This window comes from Rhagoletis zephyria, unplaced genomic scaffold (genome assembly GCF_001687245.7).
Source record: "Rhagoletis zephyria isolate East Lansing unplaced genomic scaffold, Rhagoletis_zephyria_1.1 Rzeph_scaffold_00563, whole genome shotgun sequence".
Taxonomy (NCBI): Eukaryota; Metazoa; Arthropoda; class Insecta; order Diptera; family Tephritidae; genus Rhagoletis; species Rhagoletis zephyria.
The window spans coordinates 119,640-140,882 of NW_016157647.1; the positions used below are offsets into that span (position 1 = coordinate 119,640).

Here is a 21,243-nt window from a genome sequence, read left to right on the forward strand (position 1 = left end):
TTAAATTTCAAACGAGGAACCAATGAAACCATACGAACTTAATTAATGCCTTAAGTTTATATCAACAACAAAAAGATTTTTGGACAAAGCTAACGACTTTTTTTATGAAGAAATAAATTTAATTATTCTATTAAAATACTTAGAATTCTTGTAATCTGACTAACTTTCTTCGTATAAGTTTTAGCAATTCGTTTCTGACAACTAAATTTTACAAATTTGGAGGCGAATTTCATCTTGAATAACCACATTGTCTTCGACGCCTTCACCGCACTCTATTTGATAAATACGGAGCAGCGCTACCACAGCCACTTTAATCAACATTTTGCTCAAACGTTTGCCGAGGCAATTGCGTGGTCCATCGTCGTAAGGCAAGTATGCGCATGCGTGACGCGCCATCACTGCCACGGCATCAAAGCGCGCGGGATCGAAACGTTCTGGCGCTGGATAAACCGCCGGATCATGGTGTATGTCTTTCACAGGCACCAATACACAAGTGCCGCGCTCAATAGTTAGCGGCGTGTTCGCGATGCGGTAGTCGCTGAGTGCGTGACGAATAAGCACCTCCGTGGTGGGGTGTTTACGCAAAGTTTCTGCAACGAAAACATTTAGGTTATTTCAAAGAAGAGCCATTTTACTATCAAAGTGACCCACCTGCCACCACCTGATCGAGATAGTGCATATGACCCATTGCTTCATAGCTGAACTCATGCTCGTACGTGTGCATTACGCTAACTATATTCTGACGCAATTGTCGTTGTATCTGTAAGTTGCATGCGAGTTCTTTCAAACAGTTAATCAATATTTTAGCCGAATTAGCAAAACCGGTGAGGAGAGTGGCAAGCGATTGTGTGAGTAATTGCACTGCCCGTTGCTCGCAATCTTTTCTAGCAGCTGCAGTGCACTCACCTTCCTCAATCGTAAGCAGCTCATAAAGTATTCGTAGAATGCAGGTTTGCTTCACTTCGCCCTCCCTTTGCAATTTTATTGCTTCACGCACCATACACTCAAGTTGCGCACTCAAGTTAAGTGGCACTTCTGATGTTTGTGCGTGTGTACAACGCGCACAATGCTCTCGCGTCATCATACAATTAGTTGTGAATCGTGTTTGACACTCCCGCGCTACCAGCTCCTGCATGCGCAAGCGTAACGTCTGTGTTGAGTCATTTGCGCCGCTGAGCTCAACACCAAAAACACAGCTGACGAATGCATCGCTGGCATAGCGTGTGCAAAGCCCTTGTATATCAAGTGTTCCATCATCACTTTGGTCAACTATTTCGGAATTGCTAACCAAGCTCTTAGCTGCTCTAATTACTGCTGGAAATATTTCACTCATCTTAGCTGACCAGAAGCAAGGCGTGAGTTTGCGTCGCATCGTCTGCCATTCAGCGTTCTCGAGTGCATATAGCAATTCTTTGTTGCTGGATTGATTGTCCGTACGATCAGCGAAACTTGAAAAATCATCGATCAACACGCGTTTGATCAGCTCCAAGTCGAGTATAATAACTGCAGGTGTGGTTTGTAGAAATATTCCCGCGATAGGCGTGTTTCCTTTGAAGCGCTTGTAGGCGCTGCGCAGTAGCTCCATTGTATCACGCTGTCGGCGTAGGATATCAGGTGGCAAATGTGGTATGCCGCGACGCTCAAAGTAGCTCAATTTGTAGCGGTAATATGAGTAGATCAGTGAGATGGGTATGAGTAGCCCGGAAATGGTTATCGCCAAGTGCCAAGCCATTTTAGTTTAGTAGCACAACTTAATAAAAAATGAATTACTGGTGGAAGAAATTACGATTTTTTTTTAGACCGTTTAAACCCACTTTCACGAAAAGAACTAAATGTCAACTAACTTGACTTGTTTGCTAAGAATGCAGCTATTCTATAAGAAATCTTCGCTATTTTAAAATTTGTTTACGACTTTCGCTGTTTTGCTGATCTCATAGACTGGATTAGTGAGTGCTTGTGAGAGTAAAGGTAAATTTAAGAGCCTAAAAAAAGCTCGAGTAGTTACATGTACTCTTCTAAGTAAAGAGTGTAGAAGAAAGAGATATTGATAGAGCATGCACATACATATGTACATATGATGGATGGGTTTTCGTATTAACGTACAAGCATTTGGTTACCGATTTGATAAGTTATTCGCAAAACGGTGAAAGTAAATTGTTTTGTCTGTGAGGTTTAATTCAGTTCTTTCTACAAAAATCTCGATTGACTAACTAAACTAAAACTATAAAACAGATAAAAGTGGTAATATAGGGATTAAACAGTTGACGGGTTTATGTACTTCCGAAAATTAATTTTTTGCTCGCTATGAATTCAAAAACTGCTTCCTAGGAGATTTTATTATGGAGGCGCCTCTCTGCCGATGAGCAGGCTGCCTCGCAGGCGGATTGAAGTAGGTGACAAGCCTCCAATCAGTTGACCAATCAGTGTTGACCAATTGTAGGCCTCTGCTATGACTAAATTCGGAATTGAAAAAACTTAAGTATTTGAAAACTCGGACCTCTTAGTTCTTTGAAGCTATTTTAGAAGAGCTAAGAGTTTGTTGGAATAGGCAAAGCCACAGGACCACAGGTATACCACAGGCGGCACTTCTTCCAACCAACCAACCAACTAACCAACCATCCAACCAACCACCAACGGATTAAAGTCTACCGTTGATGATTCGAAAAAAGGCAAAAAGTCCGAAAAGTACCGATATCAGTCTCAAGTAAAGTACCGAAAAAACGTCGAAAAGTTAATCATAGGCACCGAAAAAAGGGCGAAAAATCTTCAGAGGTCTCGAAAAAAACCGTTACAATACCAAAACAAAATATAAACATTTTTAAAGGTCTCCAGTAACCCCAAAAGAGCTCTAGCAACCAGAAAAGTGCATAAGCTCGGAAAAGCTGCGAAACAATTTTTGTAGCATTTCAAAAATCCGATACAAAATTTCTATATGCCCCGAAATCACGCAAAACTCCCAAAAGACCTTGAAAAGTTTTGACAAACCCTGAAACAGCAAGAAAATTCCGCAAAGCTCTGCTGTAAACATATGTACCTAAGTATTTATTTATGTACTTACTTAAAATTTGGAAAGTTTTCATAACTAAGCACTGACTTTGGTTGAAAAACTGAAAACAATCACTAAGGAATTCCTATCTGTTAAAAAGGCCATTATGAAGATTTTTTAATTTTTGCGTAAAAATTTTAATAATGTCTTACTTACGCGTAAAATTTATCCTTAATGACATTTTAAAGATTGAAAGCTCGAGGCGCAATTATCTGTGCCGCCTGCGGTTACTGTTGAATCGTTTCGCCCACACTTGCCACCATATTAAATGTATGTATGTACATGTACATACATATGTGTATATGAAATGTCAATTATTGCTGCATAATTCATGGCGTATTTCGTTGAAAAGCTTAATGCACAATTTCGTAATTGCACACACTAACAAATATCGATTGTATGTGGCTCAGCTGCAATGCGGATGTAATGAGCAAAAGCTTAAGACTTTCTGAGAAATGAAAAAGCAAAGGCGAAGATATGTAAAAGCAAAAAAAAAAAATGTCAAACGTGAAAAGTTTCGAGTGAATGTGCAAATGAAAGCTCATGAGTATGTGATAATATGCTGCCTTTTTCAACTGTACTGTACGCTAAATACCCCTTTGAGAGCACTAAATGCGCTGCTGCATGCTCGGCTTACTTTCCCTTTGCCGCAAAGTGTCACTTTCCAAGCGCATCCGCGTTATTTTCTGGCGCCCTGAAAATTTTTCGGCAATTAACAAATTACAATGTGCAGTGCTTTGAGTTTCCACTAAATTTCAAGTTAGTACAACTCACTCACAAACAACAAATATGTATGTATGTGTAACTCGGCTGTGGCACATGTGTTGCCACAAAAAGTATCGTTTTTGTTGGCGTTTCCTTTGTGCAAAACCCCCAACGGAAGTACTTAGTGCTCGAGTGCAGGGGCGCACCCAGGAATATATTTTAGGGGGGGTTTTATATTTCTGAAGATATATCACCGGAATATACTGAAAATTCGCTTCAGATAATACGCTCTTTGAAATACATGTATGCAAGTTTTATGTACAGTATGTAATAAATAAATAAACGGTTTAAAATTCATAAACTGCACTTTATTTACATAAGATTAACCGATTCAAAAAAAGGGGAGGTTATCAATTCGTCGGAATACATAACTTTGGACCACGTGAACCGATTTCAATAATTCTTTTTTTATTGGAAAGATGACACCTCAAGGGTCGTCCCGTAATTTGGTTTAGATCCGATGATTGGATCATGAAGAAATTAACGGTACACCTAAATTTGTATATGAGAATTGAAGTCGGTTGTGTTCTTTCCTTAAAAACTACTTGTTTAATAAAAAGTTCTATAAACTCAAGATGAGCTCAACTTTCAAAAGTACCTAATAAAAAATTTTAAAAAAGAGTCAGTAAAAATACATTTATTGATTCCAAGAAATTTTTACACTTTTATGTTAATTTTTTCGATTTCTGGTTTCTGTAGCTCGTTTCTGTAACTCTTCTCTACCGATTATTTCTCTACTAGTAGAGAATATACGTCATTCCCTACTACTCATTAGCAGTAGAGAACAGGGCGGCGAATTCATATCTCTATTCGCCTTGGTAGAGAATTGTTACAGAAACGAGCTACTGGTTTTCGATAGAGATGGTGATTTTTCACGATTGCCACATTTTTTTTTTAATATTTCGAATACCGAAAAAATTATCTGAACTCTTAAGAAAAACGAAAAATTCATATAAAACGACGGACAAGAAATGGAAAGGAAATTTTCTTCTACCAAAATTTCTTAAACCAGTTTGCAGCTCTCAAGAAAAAAATGGTCGTATATTTATTTTCTCATGAAAATTTACAGCAAAAGCAAAGCGCTTTTATCAAGCAACAGAAATTATAATAAATATTTCTTATGATTTCCTTGAGAGCTGGATTCTTAGCTTTAAGATACAGTTTGTATTTGAGGTTATTAGCTTTAGGGGGGGGGTTTAAACCCCAAAACCCACCCCTTGTGTGCGCTAATGCTCGAGTGGCTCTTAAATTTCCATTGAAGTGCTGTTTGCTACGTGTAGGCAATGAGACAATGAGTACGGCAGTTTGTAGAATAACAAAAACAAATCTACTACATGGCAAAGCGTAATTGTGCAGACTTCAGCAATTAGACAGTTTATAAAGCACAAATAGGTGGTCATACCCTGCAAATATCGCAACAACTCCATGGACACATGTAAAGAGTACTCCCTAAGGATCAAGGAGTACTCCAAAACCAATCACAATTCATATCAAAAATGTGATCCAATTTACATTGCGATGTCCTAGGGCAGGACCATGGAATATCTAACTCTTGGCTATACAGCCCAATAAACATTGTGTAAGCATTACGATAGTTAAATCACGAGCATTGATCAGATAACAATAAGCTGGTATAGAGGCACGAGTCGGACTGCTACCGCATTACAGAGGAGCACTTTGTAAGTAGTCTAATGCAGCACTAATAGACCACATGGTCCAACGATTTTTGCAGAGTAAGTATGTACTTACTTAAATATGTATGTACATACTTGTGTATGTATGTCTGCAGATATTTGTGATAATGCCTGTATGTCGAAATTTTTGAGGAAATCACACATCCACCTGTTCAAGCCCACGCTCAATTTTTCACTTGCTCTTTTTGCTGCTCATTTAATGCAGGAAGTAAGTATGTGTGTTCGTGTGAATGTGCGGATATACATACATACATATGTACATAGATGGTCCTTAAATAAGTTAACAGACTTTTGTTTTCGTTAAAGTTTTCGGTTTCGCTGAAGTTTTTGTTGTTTTTTTCCTTTTTTCTTTGACTCCTTGCCAAATGTAGACGAAGAAAATTCTATTTTAATGGAAGCCTTTGTCTTACTTGTCTGCTTCAGCAGAAATGTATAGAGAAACGTTAAAAATATGAACTGTGCGCAAAGGGGGGAAAAATATCATTTTGTTTTTATGAAAATTACTGCAGTGGTAAGCATATGTTGTGAACATGGAGGTGACGCGTGTGCCTCTTGTTGCAAATAATGTAATTTCGTTCTATAGTTTTATTAATATTAATTAAGAGATTTTAGTTACTTTTTTAGTGATCCATAATAGCACTATACTCAAGTTGAATAAAAAAGGAGTTTATTTGTTTATTCCATTTACATATATGTTACAAAATATGTAAAAAAAAATCAACTAAAAAAGGTATAAAAAAAATTATTATATATCGGAAGCACAACAGATCAAATCAGATCAACGAACATGGGCTTAAAAAAATAAGAAATGCCTTCTAGAGTTAATAAAAAAAAATTTAAAGACTGTTTAAATATATTTGTTAATTAAGAACAAGTTTTTTTTTACATACATATGTATAAATGTATTGTTATAAAAAGAAAACGTAATTTTTGCATTTTTGGAAAACATTTGAAATAAAAAAAGTTTTAAAGAAAATTCATAAATTATTTGAGTATTTTTGTACATAAACTTGGTTTTTGTGGGTATTGAAAACACACTTTAAATTTAGATAAAGAAATTGTAATAAAATAATACATAACATATGAAACAGGGTAAGTTGAATGATCGAATAAATCAATTTTGGCGATTTTTATACCAGATGCTAAGACCCTTTCAATGCAAATAACTTCATCTTTCTAGCTTCATTTGTTTTTTTTTCACAAATTCGTTTCATTGCAAAAAAAAAACAATTAGGGTATTCACAACGCTTTCGTAAGTGTCGTATTGTCGTATGTAGTGAATTTTAAAAGGTTAAAAAGGTTCGAAAACTTGAAAACACAACCAACTACTTTTTAACAGTGTGAAAATTCATAATATGACTTTTATGATATCTTGCGGATCTCCTAAATATATTTTAAGCCGTTTAAATTTTACGACATACAACAATACTACAGCGTTGTGAATATCCCAAATGTACAAATCTAATTCACTTGCTAACTTCAAAGTCGGTTTTCCCTAAAACTTATTTTCGAACCTTATATGTTGTGATTAAAATTTTGTTTGTGTATTGCAGTTTCTCATCGCATATTCGTCTTCGCTTTGCAATTTTATAGCATAAAAGGAGGTGTTTTTTTTAGTTTAAGGTAATTAGCATTGTTGTGTGGGAAGTCGTAAATAAAAATGATAATTATCCTATTGCCTGTGGGGTTTCGTCTGTCTTGCTCATTTAATTTATTCTCTCAGGTCATAGTCGGCAGACAGTCATTATCAGCTGGATGCTTTGTTGGCCTCCTTTTGATTGGCGTACATATACGATTGTATGTAAGCATTTTAGACACACATTTTGGATATATCGGTGTATAAAAATCGAAAGTAGGATGAGGTATGTAACCTGTAGGAAATTAGGCAAAAATAAATAATAATTTTTCTCTCACGTGGTCCCGAAAAGGTTAAACTTCTCCAAATAGCTTCGCATGTGGTTACCCCCTTATTGCGGGGCATGCATATACAGTGAGGAGCAAAAATGTCAAAGTGGTGAATTTTTTATTTTTAAAAACGTTTTTGATTTAAAAAAATTTTTTGCTGATTTTTGATAAAAAATATTGGCCGTGCTAAAGTATAAACCGCTTCAAAAACAAAACCGAAAAATATCTACAAATTTTCATAAAATTTTCCAACTTTCTGCTATGAATTTCTATAACATATCTGAGCATAAGATTTTTTTTTGCCTTTAGTCTCTGCGATTTTATTTTCAATTTAAATATAAATATTTTATTATACAAAAATTGCATGTGTTATATAATTGCATACCCAGAAATGTTTGAGAAATTATGAACAAAATGTTTGAAAACTTGATGATATTTGAAGAATTTTTCTATTTTTCGTTTGATGTTTAAAACTCCGATTTAAATGATTTAGGTTATTTTTATCAGAAATTTACAAAAAAAATTTAACATTAAAAATATTTAATCGTTTGTAAAAAATCACAATTTTAACACTTTACTCCTTGCTACACGTACATACAAACATATGTACATATATAAATGTTTACGTATGCTCTTGAATAAAAAGCTAGCTACTTGCAGACCATTTCAATTTCAATGCAGTTATATAGTATAATTTCTTACTTCTAATTTTTCCAGCAGGGTATGTTGGATTGGTGGCAGAAACGTATGTGTATGTACATCCATACATATCTATGTATGCATTTGGTAAATTGATTTAGGATTCTTTTGCTTGTAAAAACAGAAGCACGCAAATACACGGATACAAAATGTCGGTTATGTACGTATGTATGTGTGTATATGAGCCATTCCAGCGAAGACGACACCTCTGAATAAAAAAAATTATATAAATTGTATTTAAATCTGTAAAACAGTAAAGCAGGTAGAATAAATATCTAGAATTAGATTTCTATCAATTTATTTTTCACTATTTTTTCTATTTTATTGTTATAAATGCATTTATAATATATGTACTGTAATATGTTTGCATAAAGTTTTCAAGGCATTCCTCACTATACTAAAGGTGGCAATGCAAAAAATAATTACCCAAAGAGAAATAACAATTCATAAGCTTTACAATGGTTGTAAGTTATTAGAAAAACACATTTATGGCGAGAAGTTATAAGCGTTCAAAACAATGCTTATTGGATGTCCCACCCGTCACAGCAAAATGTATATGTATTTTTTACGTAACATCCCAACAAGCGTTTCAGTAAATGTTTTTAAAAATAACTTAAAGTAAGTTTGCTATAATAAGCGTTAAATAAGCATTTTTAATACTAAGCTTATTAAAAGTTTTTTGAAATAAACCTTTAATAAGTTTTGAGAGCGAATGTTTATAAATAACTTAAACTTATAAATGAAATGCAAATGCCAACGACATGAAGTAGTAAATATAACATTTTTTCAATCGTAAGTGACGTGTTTACGTTTTTTAAAATATATTATTAAAAGAAAAAATTAAATAAAACCGATGCGGTAAAAAAATCCAATCCAGGACCCGCTGCGCTAATCGGTGGAGCATTCGAGTCTTCAAATGATGAGTTCTCCTTATCCTTTCTTAGTTTAACATTCAATTAAAAATGTATTAAATTTTTTTCAGAAAAGTTCATAAATGAGAATGGCGGCGATGAAGCGGAATATATAGCTNTTCCGCAAAAAAGCGCAACAAACTTTCCCTTAAATTTCAATCTTTTTTCTCAGAAGCTCTAGAATTTTTTACAACGCTTTTATCAACTTGCAATGTTGTGTTCCAGAAACTTTCAATGTTGTGGATCCCGAAACTTTCAATGTAGTGTTCCGACACCAAAGCAAAGCTTTGAAAAGCTCCTTTAAAAAAGCATAGTGAATAGGGCGAGGTAGATGACATCTAGATGTCGCCCTTGTAATACGTTTGCTACACCGGAAATAGACGAGACGCCATTCTTTAAATAAAATTAATTGGTGCTCGTTTGTATGTACATACATATGTAAATGCATGTGTGTGCACCTTTCTATTAATATCGTTGAATTATTTTAATATCTATTGCAAAATTTTATTCAGACAGGACTAAAAAGTAGAAAATAAATAATATAAAAAAAACTTTTTAATATACAACGCTTTTATAAATGGACTAAAAAGTAGAAAATAATACTTCTCAGTCCCATAGAATTTGTTTTGATAACTTTTGATTTTGAAATTTTAGCAAAAGTCATTATAAACAATTTATGAAATTGAAAATGAAAAGCGTGGGGCGCATGTAATACACTTGAATTGATATGAAAAGTAATATATGAATGTATGTATGTGGGTATAACGCTAACGACCGCTTGAAATCGATTTCAAAGTTCTACTTTCGCTGTAGAAATTTTAGGTCTACGTTATGTAGTTTGACTACTGTCAATTAAATCGAATGCTTTGTATTGCATGCGCTCCACGTTTTTCATTTTCAATTTCATAGATTGTTTATAATGACTTTTGCTAAAATTTCAAAATCAAAAGTTATCAAAACAAATTCTATGGGACTGAGAAGTATTATTTTCTACTTTTTAGTCCATTTATAAAAGCGTTGTATATTAAAAAGTTTTTTTTATATTATTTATTTTCTACTTTTTAGTCCTGTCTGAATAAAATTTTGCAATAGATATTAAAATANATGCTTAATTTTTGTGTGCTATCGTGAATTTGTATGCTAAAACGTCTATTCTCTATTTATATTTTCGCGACTGTAGATGAGTCCGCCGAAAATTCGCATTTCTTTTAGTTTCTAGATGTTAAGCAATCTATGTATGAGTTTTTAATGAAATATCTTTAAATAAAGGGTTATAAAAATGTTTATAAAAAGCTTTCTTTTGAAAATTTTTAGTAAGTTTTTATTCATACGCATATAAAAACCTTGTTTTGAGCTTTATTATAATAAGTAAACACTTTTACGCTTATAAAAAGCTTTCTTTTTAATATTTATTACAAGTTTATATTTCTACGCTTATAACCAATGTTCCTTTTCGATTATATTACGCTTACTTTCAAGCGTTTCATAACCAAAAAATCAACGTTTTGTAAGCTTAATGTTTATAATTGAAAACTTAAAAAAAACTTTCTTTAAGTTTATTTTGCTTGTTGGGATACAAATTCTTAAGTTTCCTATTATTTAAAAATATAATAAATTTTCACATAAAATCAGCAGTATTCATTTTACTCACGAACTATGTGCCCCGAAAGGTGACTCGTCCCACGGGTTACAAGCAAAAATAAGGTTTTTTTTGTTTTAAAATATAATAATGCCATTAAAGCCTAAAATGGTACTTAACATTCTACTATTTACATTAGAGAAAGCCGCTATGAGCGAAATATTTATAAATTGTCTAAAATTGGGAAATGAATCCAACAACTCAGAGAAGCAGGTGTCATCGTTGTCCCGCCCGTCATGCTTGAAAAACGTTAGATTTCTGTGTAAATTTTATAATTCAATTTTATATTTTATCAGTTTCGTATTAAACTGAGATCTGACTTCAAGTGCTAACAGTTTGACACTTGCCAAATCAATGGTTAAAGAGAATTTAGTAAAAGTTTGAGCAAAAAAGAGTTAAAATGTTCCACCCGCCACTTTGGAATGCCCCATATGTACATATGTATGTAGGTGTATGCGTAGGCCAGACTTCATTTTCCTTTTGACCAAGAACGTTTAATCTACATTCATACGTGAATTCAAGAAAATACAAAAAGGTATAAACATACATACATATGTAATTGCAAACATGTGCATTTATCTTCACTCAGCACTTTTTACTCTTCTATTTTGCTTTAATCTGTGATAGCTTTGTTTGTTTACCCATAAGATTGATTGTTTGTTTGTTTATCTGTGAAATTAGCTTTGCGTCGAAAACAAAAGGCTGTCGTTAGTCCCCATTCCTGCCAATGATTTTACACGTTCGTAACTTGCCTAATGCATCAATGCTTAACGCTGTCAGAATTTGCTCTCATAATGATGTAAAAGGGGATACAAATTACAAAAACCGATAAAAAAGCATTGCAGAAAGATTAGAAAGAGGTCAAAGCTCAAATTTTAAGCCGTTGCGCTCCAATTGTGTTTTGAATTTTCAATTATGTAATTTTATTTTTGGTCACTTTAAAGTGTCTTCTTCTACTCACTACTAAACACATATGTATGTATGTATATATTGCCATTTACTACCCACGCGTGTCAAGTTGGATTTGCTGTGAATGACAATTGTATAAATTTTTTAAGCCTGTGACAAGTGAAAGCCTGTTGAATGGATTAATGTTGAAATATTTTGACACAATAACGACTTTGGCGTGTCCTCTCTTTTGCCTACTTTTTTACTGTGTAGGCGTTTGAAATGTCGTAGGATTCTAACTACTAAATGTTTGTGTAGTATATATGTACACGTGTATGTATGTAAGTGAGAGTGCTGAAATAAAATTAATTGTTAGGCAACAATTGTAAATAGGGGAAATAAACTAAGGAATGAAAAAGCAAAGCAACTAAGAAGAAAAGTGCGTAGTAAAGTTAAGGATGCTCTAAATCAGTGTTTCCCAACCTTTTTCAAGTGAAACTGCTTACACGAGTTCGGATATGGTTGCGTTAAATATTTAACACCAAGTCATAAAATCCGTATCATTCGTTCGATTTTCAAAAATGAGGTGTCACATGAAAGGTCTCGTCCTTCGGGTGTGCAACATAGCTTTACTTCATTGTATACCTACGCAAGAAGCGCATTAACAAAAACCCAATTTGACTCAACACATATTTCTTTATAGCGCACTAGAACTATTTTGCGCGATTGACCGATATGGGAGCGAACAATAATTCAAATTTTTTATAATAATAATTCAAATTAAAAACGGGCTGTATTAAGAAAACAAACCCATTTTGACTTCGCGTTAAATGAACGATGCGTTTATACGTGTTTTCTAACCGATGGGAGAAATGAGTAGTCCACTTGCAAAGTGCGCTATGTAAAATTTTTTCGATTTTTAGTTTTTGGTGGATTACGTACCTGTATTTAAAGTAGTTTCATGGCCACTAACAACAGAGTGCAAAATATTTTTATATTCTGAAAAAAATAGCAAAAAAAAGTATCCATCTTCTGATGACTTAGAAAACTGCTTTACGTCGTATAGACTGTTGATGTTATCTTATGATATTTAGGATACGAAAAACCAAAAAAAAAAAATTTCGAATATAAATATGATTGTTTGCTACATCAGAGTGCACTAGTTATACGCCAATAAACCAATTGTTTCAAAAATACATAAAAATATTTAAGTAAAATTTCGTAGTACATTTTATTTATTTTTAACCTAAGTAAAAAGCTAAGAAAGTCTGTTCTTAAGGAGCTAGTACTTTGCTCTGTTTTAGAAAATTTGAACGGTAAACAGTAGTTTTTGAAATGTTAAGTATTTTTAGTATAGTAGTTATTTTTATAAGTTCCGATTCGAATTTTACTATGAATATTTTAATTAAAAAAGCTCAGAAAAAAGCCACGAAGCCAGACCGAAAATTCTGAGGCTATGGTTTAAAATTAAATGCTAAATCTAGGCTCAAAAAGGCTTACCTGGTCACACTAGTCAATACACTTTTGAATTTTAAACCGCATTGAAATTTGGTTTATGCATATGTTTGGATCCACTGCTTTATGTGTCGGTATAAGCAAGGTAATATACATTGTTGTGCATATTTATTTAGAGCTGTTCAAAAATTTATAAAACGCGATTACTTTATTTAAACCTCCGAGTGTAAAAATACAATAACCATTCGGAGTCGGCTTACAATCAATATCAATTTCGTGACGCAAATTATAAGCATTTTTTTAACTTCCCCGGAAACTGACGGAAAATAATTTTATTCATACGAATCGTTGTTAAATTTCTGATTTTCTTTTTTTTAATTTTGTATTTCTAAGAGTGGACAGAACTTAGCAACTTTCCGTATAAAGAAAACTATATTCGTCAGTTTCCAGGGCAGCTACATATATGTTTATCGCTTATCGTGTCTTCTAGTTTTTCTTCTGCCAATACTTTTTATTTATTGATTAGGTTCAATTCAGGCTCGGATGAGAAGAATGCATTTGTCACAGGCTGTAAGCCTATCTACTTTTCGGCCAAAAACATAACTGTACTAAAGGGTGAACACACCAAAACTGCGAAACTTAGAAATTACTACCAGAAACAAACTAGAAGGCTTTGAAATTATTTTTTTTTGTATTATATAACTTGGAAGTTTAGATGTTATTAAAATGTTAAAATATTAGTTATTATTTGCTCCATATGCAAGTGATCGGTATTTTCATCGCACACGCGCCATCATGTTCTGCACGACTGCATCATCGACATTACGCGATGCGCATAACTACTTTGTTTTGCACTCTTCAATAATTTTCACTCTTTCACCTGTTTTCTTCAAGATTCCTTTGACAATTGACCAATATTCCCCAATAGGACGTGGCTCTGGGCTATTGGGTGGATTGCAGTCGTGAGGTACAAAATTGATGTTATTTGCATTATACCACGGCAATGTGTCCTTGGCATAGTGGCAAGTGGCATAGTGGTTGCCATGTCCGCCTAGAACGACGGCCTACTCCTTATCTGTTGATAAATGACAGAAGACGCCTTTCATTCATTTGATCATTCATTGTCCCGGATGGGAAAAAAGGGCTGCTCTTACGGCCGCAGGAACAAATAGCTTGCCAAACCATGTGGTTTTTGGAAATTTGGACTTCATTTTCAGCTTACAACTTTCAGGGGCATCTTGACGACTTGCAGCAGTATAAAAATCTTGACCTGCAATATATTTTGAATTTTTATAGCAGTAGGTTTCGCAGTCCATAACAATGCAGTTGTATTTTTTAATTTAGAATTCATACAACTTCCGAATGCGGGATTTCGCTGTAACATTCTACTTTGCGCCTCGGTCTGGCGCTGTTTGAGCTGTAGAACATCTCAATGAAGCTTTCCGCTTTACCTTTTGTACGAAAAACTGCGATCTCCGTACGGATTTTGCAACATAACGCGACAAAATCTTCGGATCTCGCGAAAACGCACTGAGGACCTTCCGAGCACTGTTTTTATCACATTGACCATGCTAACCCCCGCTCCCTGGTTTTCTCGTGACTGTCAGGCCTTATTTGTACCGATTAAAACCCTGCAAACTGTCGAATAGTGCACTCTTTAATTTTTTAGCAATTTTACGTGTACTTAAGGCCGGATCATTTATAAACTCGTGCAAAATGGTTTGTCTCGTTTCTAGCTCGGGTGCCATTTTTAACTCAACTAGGAATCAAAGTCAAATGAAATTTCTTCTTCGTTCAACTAAGGTCATGGTCAACTTATGGTATTTGAATTTCAAAATATTGAATTCGTTTTGGGTAAGTTATAAGCTTCCCAAAGTATCGCAGTTTTGGTGTGTTCACCTTTTAAATATTTTCTTCAAATACAGCTTTATTAATAACATTTCAAAATTAACTTTATCCTCAGTGGTTTCTGCCTTTTCACATATTTCAAAAATAACTGAGAAGTCAAGAGCATGCAAATATTTATTTCGGTCGCCTTTTCCACGGTGAACTCAAATCGACTGCCTAAAAGTATGTAAGAGTAAGCGATTATTTCTTCATACCTCTAGTCTTCCGATGACCGAGGATTCGCGCAACGAATATTTTGAAGAACACGCCGACTTTTTACTTTGCCGCCCATTGTGACTATTTTACCAGCGCGAGCAAAAAAAAAACAAAAAATCCTCTCTATTTTCTTTGATTGTCTCCAAACCAAATTTTACAAGGGATGACGGAAAATCGCTCAACAATACATAACTTTTATTGCCCTCACTGATAATGGTTGAACTTTCTCTGTAGGCCTGATGTGGCCAGCTACACTCAGCGTACTCAGGCGCTCTTTAAACACTTAAAGAACTCCCTCATTCGCACTGCATGAAAAACTCTTAACGATTTCGGCTCCCATTCAAATGTTAATTGCCTTAATTTGTCATAAATATGATTTTTATGTGAATAAAGAGATATGCACTACATATATTCATGAGCGCTCTTACAATTCGCATATGCATTTTTCGAGCTTTTGGCCCCACTTCCGGCTATAAATAGCAACGGCGTGGACACATGGAAGCGGAAAAAGTGTTACCACCGCTACACACATGGCGGTTGACGGTTTGTGGTTGGCGGTTGTTGGTTGATTTGTATGCTTATTATTGCAGCAACCTTTTAAGTGGTTGTCAGCTGTCATGGTCTGCTATGTGAAACATTAATTTTATTCCCGCCACGTCACCTGGCCATGACATAATTGTGCCACTGGCAAGTGCTGCTGGGCTGCTGGTGGTGCTTCTCCTGCTCTTTTTATTGCTGTTTGCTTGAGCTCATTATGCATTCGAATGAAAACCCAAATGAATATCCGTATGAACAGATAAAAAAAAAAAAATATGTATTATAATGAAGAAAATATTGTGTGTACGGTGAGAGAAAAAAGTAGATAAATTAAAAAAATAACTCTACAAGCGAATCTTACAAAAAAAAAATTTAATGATGGGGGATTTTGGTACATACATACCTATAAGCTGCGTGGGTGTTAAAGTCTAAAGCTAGTCCATTTAGGCAGATGCAATTTTTTTTTAAACAAATTGTAACAAAAATTTGCTCCAGCTTTTGCTGAAAGGTAAATAAAAGCTCCATGTACATTTTGATCGCATTATCTCAAAAATGCCAAATTTTGAGTTGTGACTCTTTTGAAGACGGTGTCCGGCATTCTTATGTAAATCGAAGTTATTATTTCTACTTGCGCTTCAAAGCTGGAAGCCAAAGCAGAGCATTAATTTTGTATGCAACAGTGGATTGAAATCTAATTAAGAAAGAAACATGCGTTTGATAGGCTTGTATGGAGTTGCTGCACTTGAACATACAGCATGTACATTAGGGCGGGTCAATTTGTATGGGAGATTTTTTCGACTATGCGCGTATGGCACAGAAGGATTCTACATATAATTCTAAGCAAATTTAGCAAAGAAACCTTGGGTCTAAAATCAAGTTGGAGTTTGCCAAATTGCAGAAATAAGTTTCTTATCATTTTGATGATAAAGACGTTCTTAAATTTTGTATAAAAACATGCTATAAAGGAGTTTTTGGTATGAGAAATTCATTTCTATTTTTCTCAAAACTTGCGCACCAGTGAGAATTTTCACATTTTCTTTGAAACCTATTTTCGCAATTTGGCGAACTCCAAATTGATTAAAGGTCCATGGTTTATTCCGCAAATGTGCTTAGAATTACACGCAGAGTCCTCATATGCTATACGTGCATAGTAAAAAAAATGGCCCGTCCTAATGTACATTAGGGTGCCCATAGAAAATGCATTCTTTTTGGAAAGTTTAAGACTCTACCCCGCAATTTTATTCGTTTTTATGAGAAATATTATTGCCTATTTTTATAGATTTTTTAAAGGTAATTTAGAGGTCGCGATCTGTCGATTTAGGTCAGAAATATCATTTTGTAGATTTATGGGTTTTTGAATGACTATTTTTGATTCGATTTCAGAGATCGAATATGGTCTGAGAAGAGGATATACAGACCTCTAAAATGGTATATAATAATCTATTGTCGAACTAGGCTTGTTGGGATTTTTTATCGGGTAAATTAAAAATAGATCCATATTTCTCTTAATTTTTAAAATTTTCACCATCGATAATTTCAACAATTTCAAAATACGGAGTACTATCTAAAATAAAATCTATTTTCAAATAATCGAATACCTCATTTATTGCAAGTAGGAGAAACCGAAGTAATAAATTGATACGAAGAGAGTAGATAACAAAGTTATGTAGTGAGCAGCTGCGTACTCAGCATCTTAAATAAGTTGAAGCTGCTGTGTATCAGATCAGATGAACGATCATATGAAAAAAGCATGTGTGTTAGGATAGACGCACGATCGAATGCGAACGATTTCACTCTTATTGCTTTTCCTACTACAAAAATTCATTCATGCGATGGCGGCCATCGCACTGTTGTAGGTGAGATGGAAATTATTAATAATTTGAACTATCTACCTGGCGGCCTACTGGATAAATTTGCATTTACACATCTGCAACTACAGAAACATGCAGTTGATTTTGACCGCATCTTTGGGAACTTCGCAGGCATTGTTATGCGTGGAGAAAAAGTCCCGCATTTTCCTTGCAGACATATCTACATTAAAAGTGGTATATTTTTGTTACTTACGCTCCTGTTTACATGCAAAAATTTACAATTGTTTTTGTTGTTCATCGCTTGTTTGTATTACTGCAAATGGAAACTCTGTTTTTGCTGTGTATTTTTTAAGTTATTTTCTTCTGCTTGGCATATAAAGGTTGTGGCTATTATTTTGTTAAGCAGCTGTTGCTATTACAACTTTTGTATTGTAATTGAAACATTTTTGTTTCTAGTTATAACCTCCGAAAATATGCTACAACTTACATTTTATTTTTTTTAGAGAAATATTTTTGGCAGTCATTATTTTTAGGTTATGTGAAGAGATAATAAAAATTTTTGATAAAGGCAGAACTCTACCGACGTTCTACATATCGTCACCTGAAATGCAAAATAACGTAACAACATAGTCACTGAAATGCAAAATTCGCAACTTATAAAAACTTAAAACTTCACTTTTTGATTGCTATGATGGATTTCATCGAATTACCCCACCGCACTTTAAAAAAAAAAAAAAAAAAAAAAAAAATTTGGTTCGACTTTTACCATTTCAGTGACGATGTTGTTACGTTATTTTACATTTCAGGTGACGATATACTGAGAAAGGAGTTGGTTTATGGTGACGGCGCATTGACAATGCCCTCGGCGTAGAGTGATCTTTAAAATATCAACATCATGGTGCACGAGTTTAGTTTCTTCAATCTACAGATTAAAGAGATCCCGAAAAAATTCAAAACTTAAAAAAAAAAAATTGTAGGAGTCGCTACCAGGGTTTGAAAAAGTTTTGTTTTTTTAATTCCCAAAAATTCAAATTTATTTATTTGAATAAGTTTCAAAAATATGTCAAACTTTTCAGATTTGAAGTAGTAATTTTGTCGATAAAAAAAATTTTATGTTTTCAAACCTTTGTAGCGCCTTAAATATATTTAAAATTAAAATTTTTAAAATCTAACCCAATATACAATAATTCGAAAATGATTGAAAAACAAATCTTTTTTTCCAGTCTCACTTCCATAACTAATGTTTTCTCCAGAAAAACGGAACCGTATTTGTATTTTTCTTTTGTTAAGAATTCGAAATCCAGCCCATTATCGAATTGAAATTTTAATGAGAGAGAGTGATTTTTCTCTCTTGTTTCTATGATTTTAATTTTTTTTTCTCGAACCCATCACAAGTGTATTACCAATATACTATGAACATTGGAAACCTACGGTTGGTTATGAGTTCGTTTTTAGTTCGATATGCATATTGGATATCGAAGGTCATTTTCAAACGTTCGCCAAAATGTTTATAGGGAAGTTATGAAATTTTCGTGGATGTCCTTATTTTATACGTATTTAGAAGAAAGTAGAGGAATGCCAGTATAACATTTAGATGCTGATATTTTAAGGAAAACCCTACCAGGGAAAGTATATAATTGGATGGGAAGACGGACGAACTGTCATCTAAGTAAGCTGGCACCACCATGGGTCTTCTTCTTTCTGGAGTCGTATACTGTTAAAGTCTCCCAGCAAGCAGCTCTAATCAATGTGGGCAAGGATAGACGATAACCCATGTGTTGTGGCACACTATTCCTATTTCAGTCAAGGTACTGCACAAACAAATGGTAAGAGTAGCGGAGAAAAGAAGATGAAGGATCAGGCATGACTGCAAAGTGCCAAATAATGGTACGTTAACCTGCTCCCGCAATTTGTCTTTATGCTGTTAAAGAATCTCGAACTGTGGATGGAACTGAACTATCTACCTCCGTCCCTTTGCTGGACATTTATTATCGAATCTTTTAAGGTTAAAAAGTAAGAAAACCGAAGACCCTAGGAAAAAAATTTAAAATGCCCGACAAACTATATTAACTCGGATCACTACCAAGCGAAAGCTGCACGTCTACAACTTGTAACTAAAAGCTCGTAAGAAGCGAGCTTTTGAGCATCATAGAGAGAAATATTTACATATGTACATACATGTAAAGTGGAATACAGTTGCCGAACGTGATCGATCGTGTTCTGTTATGAACTGTTTAGCAGATTATTTACATTTGTCATGCATTTAATGGCGGCCCCTTGAGGGCCAATGATACACTTTCCAACTTTATATGTACATAAACAGTTTTTTTTCTGCCTTTAACCTTTAACTTAAAGCTGGTGTCGTCATGTTTGGCAAATATTAGCTACAGCGCTCAGAGCAAATGAAACAATATGTTGGCTATTCGAAGTCAAAATAGGCCTCGGAGAGCCCTAGGGTTAAACAAGGTATGGTCTCAAGTCTGAGTCAAAGAACTAGGCGAAAAATTTAAGATTTTTGTGGTGATAAGAGGTTAATTTATATCTTTGAGGTAGATTTGCACGCCACGAAAATAAATATTCATAAAAATATGAAATCTGAAGCAAAATCAAATATCTGGGATTGCAAAAAAGAATATAATGTCCAAAGAAATGCCAACAATAAAGTAAATAATTCTGAATGAAATTAAATGCTATACAAAGCTAAGTAATTATGCCTACTATGTTATCGTCGGTGAAACTGCAAAACGGTCTATGTCAATTAGTACTCTTGGCACTTAGACGCTCACTTACTTGCACCGGGATGCATCTGTAAATCGTTACACTCTCATAAAAATTAGACAAAGCTAGCTGCCTTTGGCCGATGAAAAGGCACGATTAACAGAAGTGATCAGATACAAGTGGCAGATCATTTAAGCACCAGAGGAAATAATTGACATATGACGTTTTGCAGTACGCCGACGATATGCTCTGCTTAAACTCTTGGGGAAAAAGTCGCTAGTTAGTTGGAAGAAATAAGAAATGCGCCACTAATGAATGCGGATTGTGGCAGCTGAGCAAAAAATCCAGCTTCAGCCTGGGGCACAAGCGAACGGCTGTGCGTGTGCAACAACAAATATTATTGCCTTCACTAGGGCAATTACTGGACACATATGAGCAAATTGTTATTACAATAATATTGTGATTAGGGTTGACGAGATAATTTGCGCCAAGAAAAAAGGGAAATCTATAGAAATTGGCTGCACCTAACAGGGGTAATTTGGTTGGTAACCAAAAAAAAAAAAACACAAATCAATCCGAGCGCAAAAATTAGCAACGAATTTGCACGTTTTTTTCCACACGAACAGAGGAACGAGAGCAACTAAAACTCCTTCGTCATGAGCGTTTTTGCCGTGTCAAAACGCCTGTCCGTCAAACTTTTACTTTCTGCATCGACAGCTTCCGGCAAGTCACGGCATTTGAACGCTGTTCATTCAAATTGCAAAAACCCTGTCAATTATTGCTAACGGCCGTGGGTGTGCCGTTCTGCTGTGCTAATATTTATTTTATTCGAATTGTCAATCGCTTGCGATGTTGTTAGTGCCGCTGCTGGCACATCGCTTACGGGCTGTCAGGCAAGTAAGTCATTAGCTCAAGTGCCAGCTTGTGGCATGTGGCATGTGGGATGTGGGATGTGCGTGCCAGCAGCTGATACCAAACTGTTAAATAAAATTTATTCACTCACTACTCGACACTAGTCACACCATTTACAGAAAAAAATGTCGGAATCATTGCTTTGCAGTATTTCAATCGC

At 34.6% G+C, this 21,243-nt stretch overlaps 1 protein-coding gene across 1 annotated transcript; it reads right to left on the reverse strand.

The window, feature by feature from the left end:
• Nucleotides 1-201: 201 nt before the first annotated feature.
• On the reverse strand, nucleotides 202-1,822 carry LOC108360390 (probable cytochrome P450 6a14). Its single transcript, XM_017612650.1, has 2 exons — nucleotides 652-1,822; nucleotides 202-590 (listed from the first exon to the last, which is right to left on the reverse strand). Exons 1-2 carry the CDS (start codon nucleotides 1,730-1,732, stop codon nucleotides 202-204), a joined length of 1,470 nt encoding a protein of 489 aa, XP_017468139.1. The 5' UTR covers nucleotides 1,733-1,822.
• Between the last annotated feature and the right edge of the window lie 19,421 nt (nucleotides 1,823-21,243).